The 21,453-nt window shown below is 37.5% G+C and overlaps 1 protein-coding gene across 6 annotated transcripts in view; it reads left to right on the top strand.

Moving 5' to 3' along the window:
• Positions 1-21,453, top strand: part of POU2F1 (POU class 2 homeobox 1) — a 206,391-nt gene that overhangs the window by 135,104 nt on the left and 49,834 nt on the right. For all 6 annotated transcript variants that reach the window (XM_016961676.4, XM_063787103.1, XM_063787136.1 and 3 more), the window contains 5 exon segments: positions 9,489-9,589; positions 14,175-14,228; positions 15,926-16,045; positions 18,108-18,296; positions 20,029-20,155. In XM_016961676.4, coding sequence (XP_016817165.1) covers positions 9,489-9,589; positions 14,175-14,228; positions 15,926-16,045; positions 18,108-18,296; positions 20,029-20,155 — 591 coding nt within the window.

Here is a 21,453-nt window from a genome sequence, read left to right as displayed (position 1 = left end):
ATAACTGCACATTTTTAATTACTATTTTTTTTCACTATGTTGCTCAAGCTGGTGTCAAACTCCTGGCCTTAAGCGATCCTCCCACCTCTCAAATCTCTGGGATTATAAGTGCGAGCCTCCATGCCCAGCCATGTCTTTGTTTTTAAATAAAGTTTTATAATTTTCTGCCTATGGAACTTGCTGTATTTTGATAGATTTATTTTCAGGACTTTGTATCTTTTAAGTGTTTATAAATAAAATCTTTAAAAATTTTCATTTGGAATATACAAAGACAATTTTATTATTATTATTATTTTTTGAGACAGGGTCTCACTTTGTTGCCCACACTGGAGTGCAGTGGCAGGATCATGGCTCACTGCAGCCTCGACTTCCCTCAGATCAGGTGATCCTCCCACCTCAGCCTCCTACGTATGTTACTTAGTACTGGGACTATACTGTTACTAAGTAGCTGGGACTATAGGCACGTCCCACCACGCCTAGCTAATTTTTCTTTTTCTTTTTCTTTTTTTTTTTTCTTGTAGAGGCAGGGTTTCACCATGTTGCCCAGGCTGGTCTCTACTCCTGGGCTCAAGGGATCTGCCCGCCCTGGCTCACGCCTGCTAGGATTACAGGCGTGAGCCACCCTGCCCGGCCACAAAGGCAGTTTTAAAGTAGATTTTGTGTGCTGCATCCTCATTAAACTCTCTTATTCTAATAATAAATTATTAGATTCCTTAGAACATTCTGTACACACAAATCACCTGCAAAGGGTTTTATTTTGTTTTTTCCAACTCAGATGTTTTCTTTTTTGTCTTGTTTTGCTGGATAGGCCTTGGAGTATGATAGAAGTAGTAGTAATGTTACCAGTGGCAAATATCCAAGTTTCACAGCATCAAATGTGTTACCGGTAGAAGGTATTTGAGTCACTGGCGGCAAATATATACGGGTCTGCAGCAACTTCATTTCTTGCCTCCTCAGAAGAAAGAATTCGACTGAGGGGCATAAGGCAGCAGAAGAGACCAAGGCAAGTTTCAGAGCATGAGTGGAAGTTTACTTACACAGGCTTTAGAACAGGAAAGAAAGGAAAGTACACTTAGAAGAGTCCCAAGCAGGCACCGAGGTCAAGTGCAGTGTTTAACCTTGATCCTGGGACTTTATAGGCTGGCCCCTTTCCCATGATTCTTCCTTGAGGTGGGCTGCCCACATGTGAGGTGCCCTCCTTACCCTTGGGAGGTGAGCAGGCGCAGTGTGTTTAGGAAGTTGTAGACATGCCCATCTGAGGTTTTCTTCCCTTTTCTGGTGGTGTGCCCCCAGAAGGTCATATTCCGCCATTTTGTCTCTTAATACACATGCTCAAGAAATTACTTCTCCCTGGTCCCTGCCTTCAATTAACACTTTAGCACAACAGGTGTGGACCATTAGGAACTGGCCTTTCCCTGAAGCCGGCTGCCAATTTATCACTTAGGCAATATGAAAACTGCCAGACCATCACCCGACATTCCTAGTGGGCAAGGGAAGAGCCCTCTGCCCTGCTCATGTCTGTCTACCTATTGTAACAGTAACTGGCCCCCTTATCTTCTTCTTAATCTTAAAGGAAATGCTTTTAATTTTTCACCATAAACTATGATGTTTATTTATTTTAATGCTTATTCTTTATCAAGTTAAAGAAACTTGTATTCCTATGCCAAGATTGCCACGCCTCACCCACCCTACCCCCCCGCTTCTTTGTGAGACGGGGTCTCACTTTGTTCCCCAGGCAGGAGTGTAGTGGTGTGACGTGGGCTCACTGCGGCCTCAACCTTCTGGGTTCAAGCAGTCCTTCCCCCCTCAGCCCAAGTTGCTGGGACTACAGGTGTGCACCATCACGCCTGGCTGATTTTGGTATTTTTGGTAGAGATGGGGTTTCATCATGTTGCCCAGGCTCATCTCAAACTCCAGAGCTCAAATAATCCACCTGCCTCAGCCTCCCAAAATGCTAGGATTACAGGTATGAGCCAGCACACCCAGTCCTTATGCCAAGAATTTTTATCGTAAGTGGATATTGTATTTGTCTAAGAGTTTTATGCATCTTTTGAGATTTCTATATGATTCCACCCCGCCCTTTATTGAACTTGGTGAATCTTATTGATTTTTTTTTTTTTTTTTGAGACAGAGTCTCACTCTGTCTTCAGGCTGGAGTGCAATGGCGCTATCTCGGCTCATTGCAACCTCCGCTTCCTGGGTTCAAGCAATCCCCCTGCCTCAGCCTCCTGAATAGCTGGGACTACAGGCGCGCATCACTACACCCAGCTAATTTTTGTATTTTTAGTAGAGATGGGGTTTCACCATGTTGGCCAGGATGGTCTTGATCTCTTGACCTCGTGATCTGCCTGTCTCGACCTTCCAAAGTGCTGGGATTACCCAATAGGCATGAGCCACCGCATCTGGCCTAATTGATCTTTTTTCTTTTCATTTTTTTTTTTTTTTTTTGAGATGGTGTTTCGCTCTCGTTGCCCAGGCAGGAGTGCAGTGGCGCGATCTCGGCTCACTGCAACCTCTGCTTCCCAGGTTCAAGTGATTCTCCTGCCTCAGACTCCCTAGATCTACCTTAGCCATAATATTTTATATTAGTAGATTAGGTTTGCTATTATTATTTAGTATTTTTTCATATATGTTTATGAATGAAACTGGCTTGTATTTATATTTTTCACACTTTATCAGGTTATGGTATCGAGGTTATGCTGGTCTCATAAAATGAGTTAGAAGTGTTTCTGGTTTTGTTGTTCTCTGGAAATGTTTGTGGAGGATTAGAATTATTTGTTCCTTGAATTTTTGGAAGCACTTGGGTAAAATCAACAAGGCTTTTTATTCTCTTGGGAAGATTTTTACTTACCTACTAATTCAGTTTCCTTAAATGCTGTGGGACTCTACGGATTTTCTATTTCTTCTTGAGTCAGTCTTGATAAATTATATTTTCTATAGAGTTATTCATTTTTAAGTTTTAATTGTATTGACATGAAACGCTTCACAATATATTCTTGATCTTTTTATTATCTGCAGCTTTTTTTTTTTTTTTTTTTTTTTTTTTTTTTTTTTTTTTGAGACAGGTTCTGACTGTGCTGCTCAGGCTGGTCTTGAACTCCTGGCCTCAAGTATTTCTTCTGCTTCAGCCTGTCTAGAGTGCTGGGATACAGGCTTGAGCTACTGCACCTGACCTGCAGCAGTTTTTGATAGGCCTTTTTGTTACACTCAAATTGTTTGTTTGCTCCTTCTCTCTTATTTTCTTGTTCCATCTTACCAGAAGTTTATACGTTACAAAGTGACAAGATTCTTTTGAAAGAACCAAGTTGGTGTTTCTATTATGTGGAAGTTTTTTTTAATGGTATTCATTATTGGTCTTACCTTTATTATTACCTTTCCCTCTATTTTCTTTGGATTTATTTATTTCTCAGTGCTCTTATCCTTATCTTCTCTGTACCATTTAATAGTATTAAACCACTCCATCCTTGTAGCTTTCTCATCCCTGGCTCCTGAAACACACTAGACTTTTTTTTTTTTTTTTAACTATTTTTGTTTTAGATGTAGGGGGTAAACGCACAGGTTTGTTACATGGGTATATCGCCTGATGCTGAGATGATTCTAATGATTCTGTCACCCAAGTAGCAAACCTAGTACCTGTAGGTAGTTTTTCAGCCCTTGCCTTCTCCTTCCCTTCCCCCTTTTGGAATCCCTAGTGTCTGTTTCTGTCTTTGTGTCTTATGTGTTTAACTCCCACTTAAATGTGAGAATATGTGGTATTTGGTTTTCTGTTCCTGTGTTAATTCACTTAGGAAAATGGCCTCCAGCTGCATCCGTATTACTGCATGGATTTTGTTCTGTTTATGGCTGCATAGTATTCCACGGTGCATATGTACCATATTTTCTTTATCTAATCCACTGTTTTGGGCACTTGGGTTGATTCCATGTCTCTGCTGTTGTGAATAGTGCTGTGATAAACATGCAAATGCAGGTGTCTTTTGGGTAGAACGATTTCTTTTTCTTTGGGTATATATCCAGTAATGGGATTGCTAGGTTGAATGGTAATTCTGTTTTTAGTTCTTTGAGAAATTGCCAAACTGCTTTCCACAGGGACTGAACTAATTTGCATTCCTACCAACAGTGTGTACGTGGTTTTTTTTTCAGCTTTGTCAACATTTGTGGGTTTGTTTGTTTTTTTTTTACTTTTTAATAATAGTCTGCCTAGTGTGAGATGGTATCTCATTGTTATTTTGATTTGCATTTCTGATGATTAGTGATGTTGAGCATTTTTTCATGTTTGTTGACTTGCTTGTATGTCTTCTTTTGAGACGTGTCTGTCTTTGCCTGCTTTTTAATGAAGTTTTTTTTCTTGTTGATTTAAGTTCCTTACAGATTTTGGATATTAGTCCTTTTTTGGATGCACAGTTTGCTAATATTTTCTCCTATTCTGTAGGTTGTTTATTCTGTTGATAGTTTCTTTTGATAGTTGGTTTTGGCCCTCAGTGTACCTATCTCCTCAGTCCTGTCTCTTTAGTTTAATTAAATCCCAATTGTCTGTTTTTATTTTTGTTGCATTTGCTTTTGAGTACTTAGTCATAAATTCTTTGCTTATTAGGCCAATGTTTACAAGAGTATCTCCTAGGTTTTCTTCTGGGGTTTTTACAGTTTGTGGTCTTACATGGAAGTATTTAATCCATCTTGAGTTAATTTTTGTATATAGTGAGACGTAGGGGTCCAGTTTCATTCTTCTGCATATGGTCAGCCAGTTTTCCCAGCACCGTTATAGGGTGCCTGTTCCCCATTGTTTATTTTTGTTGACTGTGTCAAAGATCAGTTGGGTGTAGGGGTGGGGCTTTATTTTAGAGGTCTCTACTCTGTTGTATTGGTCTGTGTATCTATTTTTGTACCAGTACCATGCTGTTTCATTACAGTAGCCTTGTAGTATAGCTTGAAGTCAGGTAATGTGATGCTTCTGGCTTTATTCTTTTTTGTTTAGGATTGCCTTGGCTATTCAGGCTCTTTTTGGTTCTATATGAATTTTAGAATAGTTTTTTTCTAATTATGTAAAAAAAAATGATGTTGGTAATTTGATAAGACTAGTGTTGAATCTGTAGATTGCTTTGGGCAGTATAGACGTTTTAAAGGTATTGATTTTTCCAACCCTCGCGCATGGAATTATTTTCTATTTGTTTGTGTCGTCTGTGATTTCTTTTAACAGTGTTTTGTAGTTCTCATAGATATCTTTCACCTCCTTGGTTAGATGTATTCCTAGCTGTTTTTATTTTATTTTATTTTATTTTTTATTTTTTTTAATTTTGTGGCTACCGTAAATGGGATTGTATTCTTGATTTGGTTTTCAACTTGAACGTTATTCATGTATAGGAATGCTACTGATTTTTGTACATTGATTTCGTATCCTGAGTCCGCTGAAGTGGTTTATCAGGTCTAGGAGTCTTTGAGCAGAATCTTTATATAATTTTACTTCTGCTTTTCCTATTTAGATGCTGTTTATTTGTTTCTCTTACCTGATTGCTCTGGCAAGGACTTTCAGTACTATGTTGAATAGCAGTGGTGAGAGTGGACATCCTTGCCTTGTTCTTAGGGGAAATGCTTTCAACTTTTGACTGTTCCATATGATATTGGCTATGAGTTTATCATAGATGGCTCTTATTATTTTGAGGTATGTTCCTTCAATGCCTAGTTTATTAGGAGTTTTTATTATAAAGGGATGTTAGATTTTATTGAATGCTTTTTTCTGGTTCTATTGTGATGATCATATGGTTTTTGTTTTAATTCTGTTTGTGTAGTTAATCACGTACTGATTTGTATATGTTGAACCATCCTTGCATCCCAGAAATAAAGCCCACTTGATCATGGGGAATTGACTTTTTGATGTGCTGCTGGATTTGGATTACTAATATTTTTTGAGGATTTTCGCATCTATGTTCATCTGGATGTTGGCCTGTAGTTTCCTTTTTTTGTTGTATCATTGCCAGATTTAGGTATCAAGATGATGCTGCTTTCATAGAAGAAGTTAGGGAGGAGTTCCTCCTACTTGATTTTTGGGGGATAGTTTCAGTAGAATTGGTACGAGCTCTTCCTTGTACGGCTGGTAAAATTTGGCTGTGAATCTATCTGGTCCAGGGATTTTTTGGTTAAGTTTTTTATTACTGATTTCATTTAATTACTCATTGATCTGTTCAGGATTTCTGTAAACACACTAATCTTGAATGGTTTTTTTTCTACTTTTCTAACTGCTCCTTCTGTTTCTCTGTGTCTTCATGTCTCCTAATGTAGGTGCTCCTATTATGTCTCCTAATGTAGGGTGCTCCTTTTCTCCCAGGCACACAAAACCAAGTGCTATTTGGTTTTGGCCCGTAATGTACCTACCTCCACATTTCTAGCTCATACTTAACTTCCAGTTGGGGTATGTGTGTGTGTGTATCTGTTTCTCTCTCCTTTCCTTTTAGTCCAATTTAGGTCTTTATGTTTTACAAGAATGATTTCCATGTAATAACTACTTTCTTCTACTTCTCACCTCCCAGTGGAGCCGCAGTTGCCACAGTAAAAGAGGTTAACCTACCTTAGCACCTTAAATTCCTCTATTTATCTGAGTAGTTGTCTAAGAGTATTCTTTTTACCTTACTACCTTTGAATACTGTTTTGTATTCTGTTATGAGATGGTTAGTCCAGTGTGGCCACAATAGGTGACATAAGAAAAGCTCAGGAAAACAAAGTTTATTATACTCACAGGTCCTAGAGACAGGAGGCACAGCACACCATGCAGGGTCACATGGGGAAGACACCAAAGTGGTGAGGAGGCAGAATATAGGAGTGAGTGGAAAGTTTAGGCCACTACCTTTGCTGGAGTTTCTAAAGGGGAATAGTTAGGCCATCACCTTTTTGCAGTGGCATGATCGTAGCTGGTTGCAGCCTCGAGCTCCTGGGCCTCAAAGGATCCTTCCTGCCTCAGCCTCTGAGTAGCTGGAATTAGAGGGGAAAGCTACCCACTGGCTCTAGGCCACTACTTTTGTTGGGGTTTCTGTGGGAAAGTCAGGACAGAGTAAACAGTTTAGGATTGGCTAATTTGAATAATTTTAGAGGGCTTTGGGACCACCTAGGGGTCGTCTCTAGTTGCCCAGTACCTGGCCCTAGGATGAAGGCAGAATATTGCCTGTAGAGTCTGATTGAGGAAGTATAGCTCTAGATTGGTTAGTTTGTGTATCAAAGACATGCTCCTGGCTGGGCCCTTTGCTGTCTCCAAGAATTGGCTAAACCTGGGAGGGGCAGTCTCTCCCCAGCCAGAAAGGTTTTTATGATGTCAAAATATCAAAAATGTAAGAACATTTTACAATACAGAGACCATGCCTTCAGCTCCTCCTCCCCCCCAAGGCAGAACCAGGGCACTTAAATACTATTACCAGTAGACCATTGTACCAGGGATACTAGACATCAATGTCTCTGTGTTATTTAGTGCTTTGTGACTTATAAGAAGCTTTGATAGCATTTTTATGGCAACTTGAAAGTGGAACTAGTATATAGAATTTTCACAAACTCCATGAGAGTGGAATATTTGGTTCTGGAAGACCTCCTATTAGTAGTGTGTTAATCTTTTAAGTGCTTGTCTCGGTTTTTCAAAATCTCATATTCTTTTAGTCTTGTTGATTTATTTAATATATCTTGAGCATGTTTCTCTAATGGTGAACAGTCTCTTTTTCCTCCAGTTTTATTGAGGTATGATTGACAAAATAATATAATGCTGTACTATCTTAAAATCTCCACAAAGGGACTGATATCCTGCATAGAGATAGAGATAACAACTAATGACAAAACGCATGACTTTAAAATAGTGAAACTTCTACATGTGGCTTATGGAAGTGACTCTACTTATTTGACTAGAATGTCTCGTTGTGGAAAAAAATAAAAAATAAAGGAGGTGATTCTAATTACATTTTATTTTCACGCAAGTTTTCAATTACTTGACACAAGCATGCATTCTTAATTTTACTAACTGTATATGTCTAAGTAGTTCTGTAGTTTTCTATTTGTGGAAGACTTTAGGAAAAAATAGAAGCGATTTTATGATTTTTAGAAAGTGAAATATTCATACATATCTTTTATAATTATCTCAAGGAAACAAATAGGGCTCTGGTTCATGTTCTATACCTAATTATTCATTCTTATTTAAGTAATACATCTGCCAGAAATTAGGATGTGTATATTGGCAGACGTTAGCACTGTCTTACAAACACTGCTGTAAGGTTCTAACTTCATGCTCTTCTGACTGGTTTGCTCTGGATGTGTGTGCACATGTAAGTGTAAGGATGGGAAGAATGGGATGTTTGAGTGGTAGGAAATGGAAGTGTAGAACCATATCCATGGTCTAGACAATTCTTACAGATTCCTGTGGCCTATTATGTTTTATTCAGTACATAATGTTCTGGCTTTTTAAAATAATAACTGGATATAGTAATTTGAAAACAATGTATTATAATCCCTTAGAAAATATGTCTGGGTGTTAGGGTGGCATGTCTTTCCATAAATTAGCCCTATTCTAATATCAGATCACAGCAGAAGTGGTTAAAAAGCTCTTGCATAACATTTTTCTTTTCTTTCTTTCTTTCTTTTTTTTTTTTTTTTTGAGACAAGTTTTAGCTCTATTACCCAGGCTGGAGTGCAGTGGCGTGATCTCGGCTCACTGCAACCTCCACCTCCTGGGCTCAAGCCATTCTCCCTTAGCCTCTGGAGTAGCTGGGACTTCAGGCGCACACCACCACACACCTGGCCGATTTTTTATAGAGACAGGGTTTCACCATGCTGCCCAAGCTGATCTCGAACTCATGAGCTCAAGCCATCTACCCACCTTGGCCTCCCAAAGTGCTGGGTTTACAGGCATAAACCATTACACCCAGCCTCGCATAACATTTTGAAAAATATAATTACAGCAGGGCCCTTGCTAATGAGATACATGCAGCAATCTGTTGTTTAGGATTAAAGGAATTAGTACAGCTATTGTTTTCTTTATGCTTATCATGGAGAAGGTTGCTTTTTGCCATCAGATTGTTATTCATTAAAGTGTTCAGAGTTAATAATAAGTCTTTCTTGCTCTTGGCAAAGTCGCCAGTGAATTTCTTCTGTCTAAGCCACATATCAAGTAAGCTGAAAAATAGAAGAGAGCCTCAGGGTGTCTTTGAACTCTGTTCCTGTGCTAGCTGCTCCAGTTGCTGCATTCACATCTGAATTTTCACATACCATCTTATGATTGTAATTTATTATTTATATTTTTGTTTCTGTTTCTTAAGCTTTATCAGTGTTTGTGTACTTGTCATGCAGTCCTGCTTTTAGAAGATAAACCAGTTTACTGTTTCCTTTCTTTTGAATCCCTTCTCCTTGGAGGTACTTAGAAAAGTACTTATGCAAAATAGGTGCCTGATGAATGTTGGTAACTGAAATCTAGTGCTTTATTTCATTTATTTCTTTTAATAGTTGAAATTATTTTGCTTGCTTTCTAGGCACACAAACCAATGGTCTGGACTTTCAGAAGCAGCCTGTGCCTGTAGGAGGAGCAATCTCAACAGCCCAGGCGCAGGCTTTCCTTGGACATCTCCATCAGGTAGGAATGTTCTGCTCAACCATCAGTGAGAGTGAAAGATAGAGGCGTAAAGTACTGGGGCCTGAGGAAGTTATTTCAGAATGTGGGACCTTTTAAATTATTTAAAGCCTAGTGCTAATTGTGTAATTGTGTCATTCTATTTGGTTAGTATGAAATCCTATGGTTTAGTTGAGTGTATAGTCATTGACCCCACAGGTGTGTGGGAAACAAAAGAATTCCTTGTTGTGAATGGAATGTGTATAACAACTGGTTTATTGTTTTTATAAGTGGGTATCTGTGGTGGCTATCTGATGGTAGCAAATTATCAAAATCATCCAGAAAGATGTAGCTACCATTGCCTGAGACCTGCTGTGTAAGGCTCTGAGCTCCCAGCTCATTTCTGTCCTCTAAAACAGTTCCAGACCATGACAGTTGATTTGGGCAACTACTCAGAGGCTTTTGCTTGACTGTGACCCCCGCCCCCTAGTTTGAGGTTCAAAAGACTCTGCCTCAACTTTATTACCCTATGTCACAACATTTTTTTCCCTGGGTCTAAAACAGACCATGAATTCTGTTCATTCATGCTTTAGCTATAATGTAGAGGGAATGGGAGTAAAAAAACAAACACTGGCTACTCAATAGTTTTGGAATATGGAAGCTGGTTGAAAATGGAAAACAGTGAAAACAGTTGGGAGCTAGATTATCAGAGTGTCTCAACCTCTTGACTTATGTTCACAATTATATATTAGACCAATATTTTGGTGGTCTATATGTGTTGATAGTAATGGTGCTAGTGATGGTGCCTAATGATGGTAGTGGTAGTGATTCAGTGAAAAACCCATATGTACATAAGACAGGTTACATATTAATATATTGAGTTACTGAGCACTGAATATATACATCTTACTAAAGTCTTTTCATCAAAATATGTCATCACCCACCTAAACTATAAAAGAAATTCTTCTACTTGAAAACAGGTAAAATCCTGGAAGCTGTTCTAAAGCCCGTTTATTTGTTCACAGACTCAAATGGATATCATGTAGGCAGCAGTTATTATCTGTTACGGTGAGGCCTAATGGAACACTTTTGCTCAGGCACATAGCTTCGTTTATATCTTTGAAATGGAAAAACTTTGACATTAACTTCCAGATAAAATATTAAAATGAATTAACATCTAAAATGAATTTTAAAATATATTTTAAATATATCCTAGAAGAAAAAAATGTTTTCATGTTGATTTTTTTTCTAAGAACATATTCAAGCCTCCAGTAATTTTTCTGGGTTCCTAAGAGGAATAGCATTTTTGACAGAATTTAGTCAATTATTTGGCACCTAGTAAGCATCTTTATCTGGCTTAAATATGTGATGGTCCAAATGTATTAAAAAATCACTGAGGGTGCACAGATGATGTGCAGTTTTCTCCCTTCTGGATCCAAATTCCAAGATGATTGCAACTCTCCCTGTACCAGCTCCAAGACGTCTAGATCTAGCCACTGATTACCAAAATCACAGACCCTTCAATACCACCCAGACCAAAGGACTGCAAACAAAAGAATTTTATTTGAAATTGCGACACCATTGAATCTCCCATCAAGACACAAGTCCTTGCATCTGATTAGCTACATAATTAACAGTGTGACACTTGCCTTCTATTTCCAAGCCCCTTATTGACAGAATTAGCACCTTGAACCTTTCCTTACCATAATTATAATATACATACACAAAATAGATGGCTTTAGGTCTGTTGCCCCATTAACTATAAGTTCCATGAAAATGGAAACCTTTTGTTGTTTACCTGTGTCCCAGCATTTACCAAAGAACCCCATAATACAACAGGTGTTCAGTAATTATTTGTTGAATAAAGTCATAGATGACTAAATGGTCAAGTATGAGACTACTGAGGAAGAAATGATTAGCTTACCCTGTACAATCTAAGACATTTCTCTCAGGGTGATTTTTGAGCTGAGTCTTGAGGGGTGTTGGAAACTAGCTAAATGGAGTTGGTAAAGGAATGCTCTCTTCTTTTTATTTTTAACTTCCTATTTTAAAAAAACTTTCAAATTTGTAAGAGTTACAACAATAGAACAGTGTTCATCTGAAAGCCCTTCACCTAGAATCACCAGTTGTTACTATTTTACCATATTTGCTTTATACCATATGTGTATATGTATGTATGTACACATACAAAATACATTTTGCTTTTACCATATGTGTATATGTATGTATGTACACGTACAAATTTTTTTTTTTGAAATGAGGTCTTATTATGTTGCCCAGGTTGATCTCCAACTCCTGAGTTCAAGGGATCTTCTTGCCTTGCATGTAACTGTGATTATAGGCATACACCATGGCACCGAGCCAAAAAAAAATTGTTTTTTGCTAACCCCTTTGAAAGTTGCAGACATTATAACCATTTACTTCTAAATACTTCAGCATGTTTTTCCTAAAAAGAGCATTCTCTTATAAAACTGCAGTGCAAATTTCAAATTCCAGAAATTTAACATTGATACGATATCATTTTCCAATATTGGCCCATATTTATATGCTTCCTGCCCACAATCCAGTCCATACTTTGCGTTTAGCTGTCATGTCTGTTAAGTCTTCTTCAATCCAGAACAATTCCTCAGCATGTCTTTGTCTTTCATGATATTGGCATTTTTGAAGAATAGAGGCCAGCTGTTTGATAGAATGCCTATTTAACTTGAATATGATTGTTCCCTCAACGGCTGAACCCAAGTTATGCATTTTTGAAAGGAATACAGCAGAAGTGATGCTGAGTCCCTCTCGGTGCATTCAGAAGCCGTATCATGTTGCTTTGTCCCATTATTGTGATATTAAGTTTGATTATTTTATTAAGGTAGTGTTTATTAGATTTGTCCACTGTAAATATGTCTTTTTGCCTCCTGGTAAGTAATACTCTGTGAGGCAGTACTTTAAAGACTGTGTAAATATCCCGTTCCTCAACAGACTTTTACCCTGAAACGTAATAAGTAAAAATCACATAAAATTTTTATCTTCCTCAAATCTTTGTACCTGAAGTTCTTTCCTTGGGCTCTTTGACTTCTTAGCCTTTAGGCCTTAAACATATTATCTGTTCAGATAGGCCTCTCCTGATTACACTATATTTTAAATGTGTTCTACATATGTCTTCAGATTTTGGTTTTTTGTTTTTGTGTTTGAGGGTTCTCATCTACTAACAGGACTAGCAGTTTCAAATAAAGGACATAGTAGTCAATTCGTTTTAGCTCTTAACTCTTCACTGAGCTCCATACCAACATTTATATTTAATCTCAGGACATCTTGATGCTATCTGGTGTATACAAAATGGAACTCATTATCTTCTCTGTCCCTGTTAGTGGTACTACCATTTTCCAGTTGCCCAGATTTGAACCCTGGAATAATGCATGACTCTCTTTTTTTAATCTAAATCCAGTCAGGATCCTTACGTAGTGCATTGCAGAGACTTTCATGTTTCCTACTTTTTATTCCCACTGCCACCATTCTAGTTTAGTTTTCCATTTATTCTAGCCTAGTTTATAGTCTCTTTCTCCCTCCTCAGTCTTTCTTTGTTTCAGGACATTGACAGTTTTGAACAGTGTACACCGGTTATTTTGTAGTGTTTCTCAGTTTGGGTTTGTCTGATTTTCATCATGATTAGATTCAGATTCTACACTTTTGTTAGGGATGCAGCATAAGCAATGCTGTATTCCTCTCAGTGCATCTTAGCAGAAGGCCTGTGTCTCCTTCCTGGTGACTCTTGTTTGTGCTCACTTGATTATTTGTCTGCCAGGTTTCTCCACTGAAAAGATACTATTTTACCCTTTGTAAGTATCAAGTATCATTGGAGACATAGCTGAGAATATGTAAATATCCTGTTACTCCTCAGATTTCCCACCCATTAGTTATCCATTGATGACTCTGCCTAAATCATAGTTATTATCATAGTTGCCAAATGATGGTCTTAATTCCATGTGTATCCTTATTTTCACATAACCATGATTTGAACTTTCTGAATGTATGAAATGTATTAAATGTTTTGACAGACTTTTATGTGTGGTTTATAGGGTAGATTTCTTATTTCAGCTAAGAGTTTTAAGTTATGATTATAAATGTTTTAAGGACTTGGCTGTGTGGGTGTGTAAATATATTTCTACTCTGGTGTATACATGGAACATTTGAAATTAAAATAAGTAGATGGTTCTGATTGTTTCTAATAATAAAGAATGTATATAGATAGCTTATATGTTCTTTAACACAATGTGGAAGTTTAATTAAAATTTTAGAATCTAAGCATTGTGTGAATACAAACAGAATGTTATGTAAGGAGCATTCAATACAAGTGTGGCATGGCTGATAATGTTCATTTAGTGTGGGAAAACATCTTCAAAAAAAGATTAACAGCATTTTTCTGTGGGACCCGTTGGGGTGGGGTAGGGTGGGTTGAGAAGGGACTGAGCTTGTTCATAAAGTTTTAACTCCGTAAGACAAACTTCTTTGTCTTCTCAGTTCTAGCTCGGTGACACATAGTAGACTTTATTTAGTGATGACAACCCCTTGTGATGAATGTCAACAGTATTAAACTAGAACTTCCCCTGATTACTTATAGGTCCAACTCGCTGGAACAAGTTTACAGGCTGCTGCTCAGTCTTTAAATGTACAGGTAAGCTGGGACCTGGGATTATGGGTCAATCTTTTATTTATTTTTTCTTATATTTTTCTGTAGTGAGCATATATTTTATAATAGGAAATGCTTAGAACTATTACCTTTTCAAAATTAGTGAATCTCATGAAGATTCAAATAATGATAATTATTACCATTAATGAAAATCAGTTTTATATTCTGCTACTGTGCATGAACCAAAAATGGACAGGAAAAGTCTACTTTCAAAGTTTTATGTGTAAGTTCAGTAAAAATGTTTCTAAGTTATACTGCTATAACACATACCTAAACACACAGCCTGAAAGTTCTCTTAAATGCCAGTTTGTTTCCAAAAGACTTGTTATTTATCATTTTTGATGTCTTAGGGAGACCTTATAGGGAAGAGGAAAGAACACTGGACTGAGACACAAGGGTCTTAGGTTCGCATTCTCATTCTGCCACTGACTAGCTGTGTGACCTTTGGCAAGTCACATAACTTCCTTGGGTTCAGTTTTTCTCATCTGTACTTAAGTGGGGACATTCATAAGATTGCCAGGGTTCCTCTCCATCCTAAAATGTTAGGCTTCTAATAATTGTAATTAAACCTGTTTGTAGATGTTGGTGGATAGACAATCAAAATGTTAAAACTTAAATCTGGCCACTTTCCTTCTTTGAACCATATGGCACAACATGCAAAGTTCAAGTGTTAGACATTGCCCTCTTAATATTTCTATCAACCTGCTGGTTCCTTTCATTATAGTGTTTAGGTAACTAGCAGTCAAGAGAGAAAGACAGTATTATGGAAGATTGATTTCAGTGTTGCTAATGACTAAAGACCTTGGGTTGAGCATTTCATGAAACCCAGTTGAATATGGACCTAGTAACATGTAGGAACAAGGAGAGAAAAGAAAAAGAGATAATGTGACCTTACTTTCTGAGGGAGAGGAGGCGGAAAATTGCCTTGGTTGCCATGGTAAACTTTCATCCCTTAGAGAGATGTTGGCAAACAGGCTGTATCTCCAGTGCAGAATGTTTACAGTCCTGCACTGTAATTATCTCTCAATGACTGGCAGAATTAATCAGAGCATTTATGTTAATTAGCCTTGCTGCAGTCCCCAAAACAGGTGGTGAGAAATATGCAAATCTATGCAGAATTTTAATGCTTTGCATAACCAGTTTTAATTACCGTAAAATTTTCTCTTCGTGCCCCTCTCTCTTGACTGCAGCATTTTCTCTCTGAGCTTGTGTGTTAGTTGATGGGAGTTGCTAGATTTACCGTTCTGTAAAATATTAGGTGGAAAGTTCTGTGGATCGAGTGATCATTCTCTGAGATGGTATATGGAGAAGTTTCAGACTGACCACCAGGTGTATGTTAAAATATTGGTTTGGAAGGTCTAATGTAGAGGTGAATTGAAAATATATTCTTCCCTTTACCCCCTATTTCTAGAGTTGAGGAATTGGGGGCTATGAAAAAAATCTATAAATTTGTGGGGGATGACTTTATTTTTAAAAATTGTAATAGCACCTTTGCTGGCATTAGAATTAAAAAGTTTTAAAACTTGGTGTGTGAAACTAGGAAAATACAAATAAAGGAGGTAAACCAGAACTCATGACTGAATAAGCTCATGTTTTAAATGATTCCTAAAAGATGGGGTTTTAAGTACATTTCTTTTAATCAACTATTTGCAATCTTTTATTTCCTACCCACCCCACCTCAGTCTAAATCTAATGAAGAATCGGGGGATTCGCAGCAGCCAAGCCAGCCTTCCCAGCAGCCTTCAGTGCAGGCAGCCATTCCCCAGACCCAGCTTATGCTAGCTGGAGGACAGATAACTGGGGTAAGTGTTCACTGAGAGAATTATAATAAACTTTTTCTGTGTCAGAACTGCCATTGGCCAATAGCTGATTAGAATTGTTCATCATAGCTGGTAGTAACATGGCTATGCCTGGCACTATTGTGTCTTTAAGGAACTTCCTACACTGTAGGTAGTAAGTTGCTCTGAAAAAGGAATTATCTTTGTCGTAAGTTTTCAGGATATCTTTTATTAGAATTGTGGATGCTCTGGATAAATTAAAAACCTTATTAAACCCCTGTTTCAGGTGTTGCTTCATCATGCAATGGAGTAATTATCATATAGTTGAGATCATTACACTGAAAATGGCAGTTATCCATTTGGCATTAAGACATCACTGCAGGGTAGAAGTTAAAGAATGGATTAGTACCTGCAAAAGAAAAACATTTTTCTTTAAGTTACTGTGTAATGGTCTAAAATAAAGCATGTGGCTTCATATCCTAGCTCTGCAACTTACCGTATGGCCTAATTACTTCATTTCCCTCTACCTGTTTTCCTTCTGTTAAATGGAGATACTAATAATACCTATCTCACATTACTGTTGTAAAGATTGGAGATAATACATGTAAAGCTTATAGAACGGTGCTTGGCATGTAGCATTCAACAAATATTGTTTATTTTTATACTTGATCTTAGCCAAAAGGCTGAGAAGTTCTGTCAGTTATTTTTTATTGTTAATAAATTGGCCTGTTTGGCTATATTAAGCTTTTAAGTTTTCAGCTGTCTTTTCTCTAAGGCACCATTCAAAATATTTTTCCAATGTTGAAAATTTGTGTATTAAATTATCTTTGTGGGGATTGGTTTAGGGCAATGGTAAGGAATAGTTTTTATTCAATTCACATCACATTAACTCCCAAGAATTTCCTAGGGTTTTTTGTTTTCTTTCTTTCTTTTTTTCCCAGTTAAGTGTGTTTTGTCAGTGGACAACTGTTTTAAGAACTGTTGCAAAATTGTTTACAAAATCCCATGAGTAGAGATGTATGTATATATATATTATGTAAAAATTAAAAATATATCTATACTTTATATACACACATATCCCTTGAAGGGTATTGAGTTTTTGAATGGTTTCGTTTTGAGCCTTATGTTTCTAATGCACAAATTGTGTTTGATTCTTTTAGAGGAGGTTGTGGCACTAAGTGACTGTACATATACTTCAGAAAATTATGGTTCCATCTTGTTTGATCAATCAGAACTTGTCACCAAAAGAAAAGTAGAACACATTTACTACTTTAAGTGTGTTTGAAATAAGTTGCATTATGAAAACAACTTTAAATATGCTCTAAATACATTTCCTACTTTACTATTTGGGTCTTGTATTTGGTGACTAGTGTCTACAATAGTAAGAGGGAGTTGGGATTCTAGGTTCCTTTGGCTGGAGCTTCTGTTAAACCTGGGCATTAGGGTTCATTTGCATGTAAAGAGAATGGCTATCACCACCTGTTTCATAGAGATAATGTGTTGGAAAGGAGATGTAAAGTTGCAGAGACTCAATGCTTTCAATAACAGAAAAGATTGTGTTAGGGAGGGGCCTGTAGGGAGACTTGGAAAAGAAACAAATGGAGCTCATATTCTTTAGTCATATCTTTGGACTTAATGGAAATGATGGAATATGGCAGGGATTCGTGCTAATGGGAAGCAGCTGGGCGTTATCAGTTCTTTCCTTGGTTATATCCAGCATCCTTGTTCCTCATTCATCTGACTAATCACTTGCTGTTTGGTTGTGTGTAAATGTATTTTCATATCTTGTCAGTGGTGATTCTTTTTGTTTTTCTTGCTTACTAGTTAATTACTTTTTTGCCCAAACCCTAGGGCCCTGGACAAGCTTGAATGATTAAGTCCATAGTGGGGACCACCATTTTAATTTAAATGTTCTGCTAGTAATGGTAGTTTGATCAGTGATGAACATTTTAGCTGTCTGCTAAGCAAGTGAAGTTGGGTAGCTGGGGACTGATATCATTTGAGTTACCTATTTTAAAGCAGTTGGCTTGCATTAGGAGACTTTCTCCTTCAACACTTTGCCATAATGTGTTCTGGTTTTGTTTAGCTTACTTTGACGCCTGCCCAGCAACAGTTACTACTCCAGCAGGCACAGGCACAGGCACAGCTGCTGGCTGCTGCAGTGCAGCAGCACTCCGCCAGCCAGCAGCACAGTGCTGCTGGAGCCACCATCTCCGCCTCTGCTGCCGCGCCCATGACGCAGATCCCCCTGTCTCAGCCCATACAGATCGCACAGGTGAGTGAGGAACTCCAATAGCTGGGGCAGCAAGTGAGGAATAAAGTGGCAGGTTTTATTTAATGTTAGATTAACTTTTTGATTGTTAGTGTGGGGCCTTAACTGCCTGAGGAGCTCTAGATCAGTGAGGTAAGCGGTACCCTTCCTTACCACTGAATTAGAAATAATGTTTGTTTGCTTATTGTAGTTGATATTATAAACATATAGCTGATTATTTGAATAACTGACTTTATATTAAGTGACAATTCTTGAATAATTAGCTGGCATATTTTTGAAGCAGGGGATTACTGTATTTATTTTAATTAGCTAATTACAGCAGACATGGATTTTTTTTCATGTGCTCTGCGGTGAATGTTGCCACCCATGCGTGAGACAGTGAGTCATCTCTGTTATGGAGTGATTAACATTATTGCATTAGAATGTTGTTTGGTTTCAATTTTCACATTTTAGGGCAAAGTATCTAGAGATAATAAAAATTTATTTAAGAAACGCCAGGCGTGGTGGCTCACGCCTGTAATCCCAGCACTTTGGGAGGCCGAGGCGGGCGGATTACTAGGTCAGGAGATCGAGACCATGCTGGCTAACACGGTGAAACCCCATCTCTACTAAAAATACAAAAAATTAGCCAGGTGTGGTGGCAGGTGCCTGTAATCCCAGCTACGCGGGAGGCTGAGGCAGGAGAATGGCGTGAACCCAGGAGGTGGAGCTTGCAGTGAGCCGAGATCGCGCCACTAAAAAAAAAAAAAAAAAAGAAGCATACACAATAGTACCAAGGAGGAAAATAAATAAAATCTTTAATCTCAAGAAGAGGAAAAAGGTATAAGTAGATATATCAGTAAAATATATGAAGAGTTATTATGAGTCTGATTGTTAGACAGCTGTCTTTATCCGTCTCAGAAAAGACTCAGAAATGGACTTAATTTGTAGCAAGAGTTTGACTAACCATTTAAAAAGAACTGATTAACTGTAAGAGTAGAGAATAAATATCAGACTAGTCTTTATACAATCTTTATCAAGATAATGTTTTGATTTTGGCCACTTTCTCATCACCAAATAAATGTTTTTAGTGCCTAAGCTGTGAGACCCTATATTAACGTTAGTCTAAATAAGATAACGTTCATGAAAACACTTTGAAAATTATAAAACAGTAGGCCAATGTAAGGTGCTATTGTTGTTAGGGATCAAATTTTTATATGGATAGCTATTTTTGGTTTTAAAAAATTGAATACTTTAGAACATGTGGAAAAGGGCAAAAAAATTGAATACTGATTTTTCAGTTGAGTTAGATAAGCTGTTGTCAAATGTCATAAGTCATTATAGGCCCTTTATTGATGGAAATTCAGACATAACACGATCAATTTTTATTTAAGGGAAAGATCAATCAAATATTTAAAAACTCTTTTCTCACTTGATTTTTAAAACCCATATTGGTCTTTACATGATAAAAAACAGAAGTATATTTGTTCTGAGGGAATTTTAAAGAAACATTGAAAATTAGGCTTATCATAACAATATATGTCAGTCCACAAAAATAGTCAGTTGCAGAGGCTCCAGGTTGCTTCACGTGCTTTGTCAAGCACACACAGAGCATGTCCTGTTTGGAATATGAAAGCATGCCAAGTATTTACTCTTCTTTATTTGGATGTGACAGAAGTCATCAGCTGGAAGCCTTATAATTAAGCGAACTTTTATTTCAGAATCTCCAATCCATGTTTTAATTCCAATTTTTCAGGATCTTCAACAACTGCAACAGCTTCAACAGCAGAATCTCAACCTGCAACAGTTTGTGTTGGTGCATCCAACCACCAATTTGCAGCCAGCGCAGTTTATCATCTCACAGACGCCCCAGGGCCAGCAGGGTGAGCTCCTCCTTAGAGCTTATCAGTGGTATACCAAGGCTGTTCGCTGAATGTTACACATGCATGAACTACTATCATTTTGGCCCTGAAACTATTAGACCAATGTTTTTATTAAATTTTATTTGATTATAAACTTTTGTTTAAAAAAAGTTTTGTTTTGTTTTTTGTCATAAATACCACATTATTGAAGGTTGCCCTGAACTGCCATTCATCTGCTTAATCACTAAGGAAGAACCAAGAGTTTGGCCAAAAGTCTAAGTGAAATTATTCAACATGCCAAACATAAATTGGATAAGTTGCTGCTAGTGTTTTGATTGTTTTTCATGGAAGTGTATTCAAAGAATATAGACTGAGTGTTGAAAGTATGTGCTTCTAACCATTGTTTTTTTAATTTAAGGAGGGAAGACTGCTATAATAGAAACTACAAATTTCGTGAGTTATAAAAAACATCTTTGAGTCGTTTGAGTGGTAAATGTTATATAATTAATATATCAAACAACCACTCGTCTGTAAGGTCAGTTAATGTAATCAGGGTGAAGAATGTCAGAGTATCAAGGCTTCAACCCAAGGAACATTAGTGCATCACTAATGATTCTTTATTATTTCTGAGTGGGTTTTTTTGCCTTTTTTCTTCTTGATCATTCATTCCAAAATCTTTTGTCATGAAATAATTATTCTAGCATATGTTCAAGATTCAGAGATGAGTAATTCAGTATTTACTTGCAGAGGGCTCACAATTTAGTGGCAGGGAAACAGACCTAAATTATGTTAGATTTGATATGCACACAATTCTATGGGAACCAAGCAAAGAGACCCCTGTAACTTTGTGCTCAGATAAGTCTTCACAGTGAATTTGGGAAAATGCATTCATAGGCTTACAAAAGAGAGAATGTCAGTCTTGGAAAATGAACAGCATTTGCAAACCTTAGAAACATGGAAGAAAAATCAATAAGCTGTGTTTGAGAACTATAAGTAGTGCCTTACAACTGCAGAATAAGTTTGCATATGCAGGTAATAGTGAAATTTGAACCCAGAAAGATTAGCAGAGACCAGATCATTAAAGAACCTTAGATTAAGTTTCCAGGAGTTTGACCTTAAATCCTATAGCTTAGTGCTTCCTAAGATTTGATTTATTTAAGAGTCATTGATGGCCAGGCGTGGTGGCTCACGCCTGTAATCCCAGCACTTTGTGAGGCCGAGGCAGGCAGATCACGAGGTCAGGAGATCGAGACCATCCTAGCTAACACAGTGAAACCCCATCTCTACTAAAAATACAAAAAAAATAGCCAGGCGTGGTG

The sequence above is a fragment of the Pan troglodytes genome, chromosome 1, assembly GCF_028858775.2.
Source record: "Pan troglodytes isolate AG18354 chromosome 1, NHGRI_mPanTro3-v2.0_pri, whole genome shotgun sequence".
NCBI classification, from domain to species: domain Eukaryota; kingdom Metazoa; phylum Chordata; class Mammalia; order Primates; family Hominidae; genus Pan; species Pan troglodytes.
Note: the sequence above shows the minus strand (reverse complement) of the source record. Positions and strands in the feature narration are given on the sequence as shown.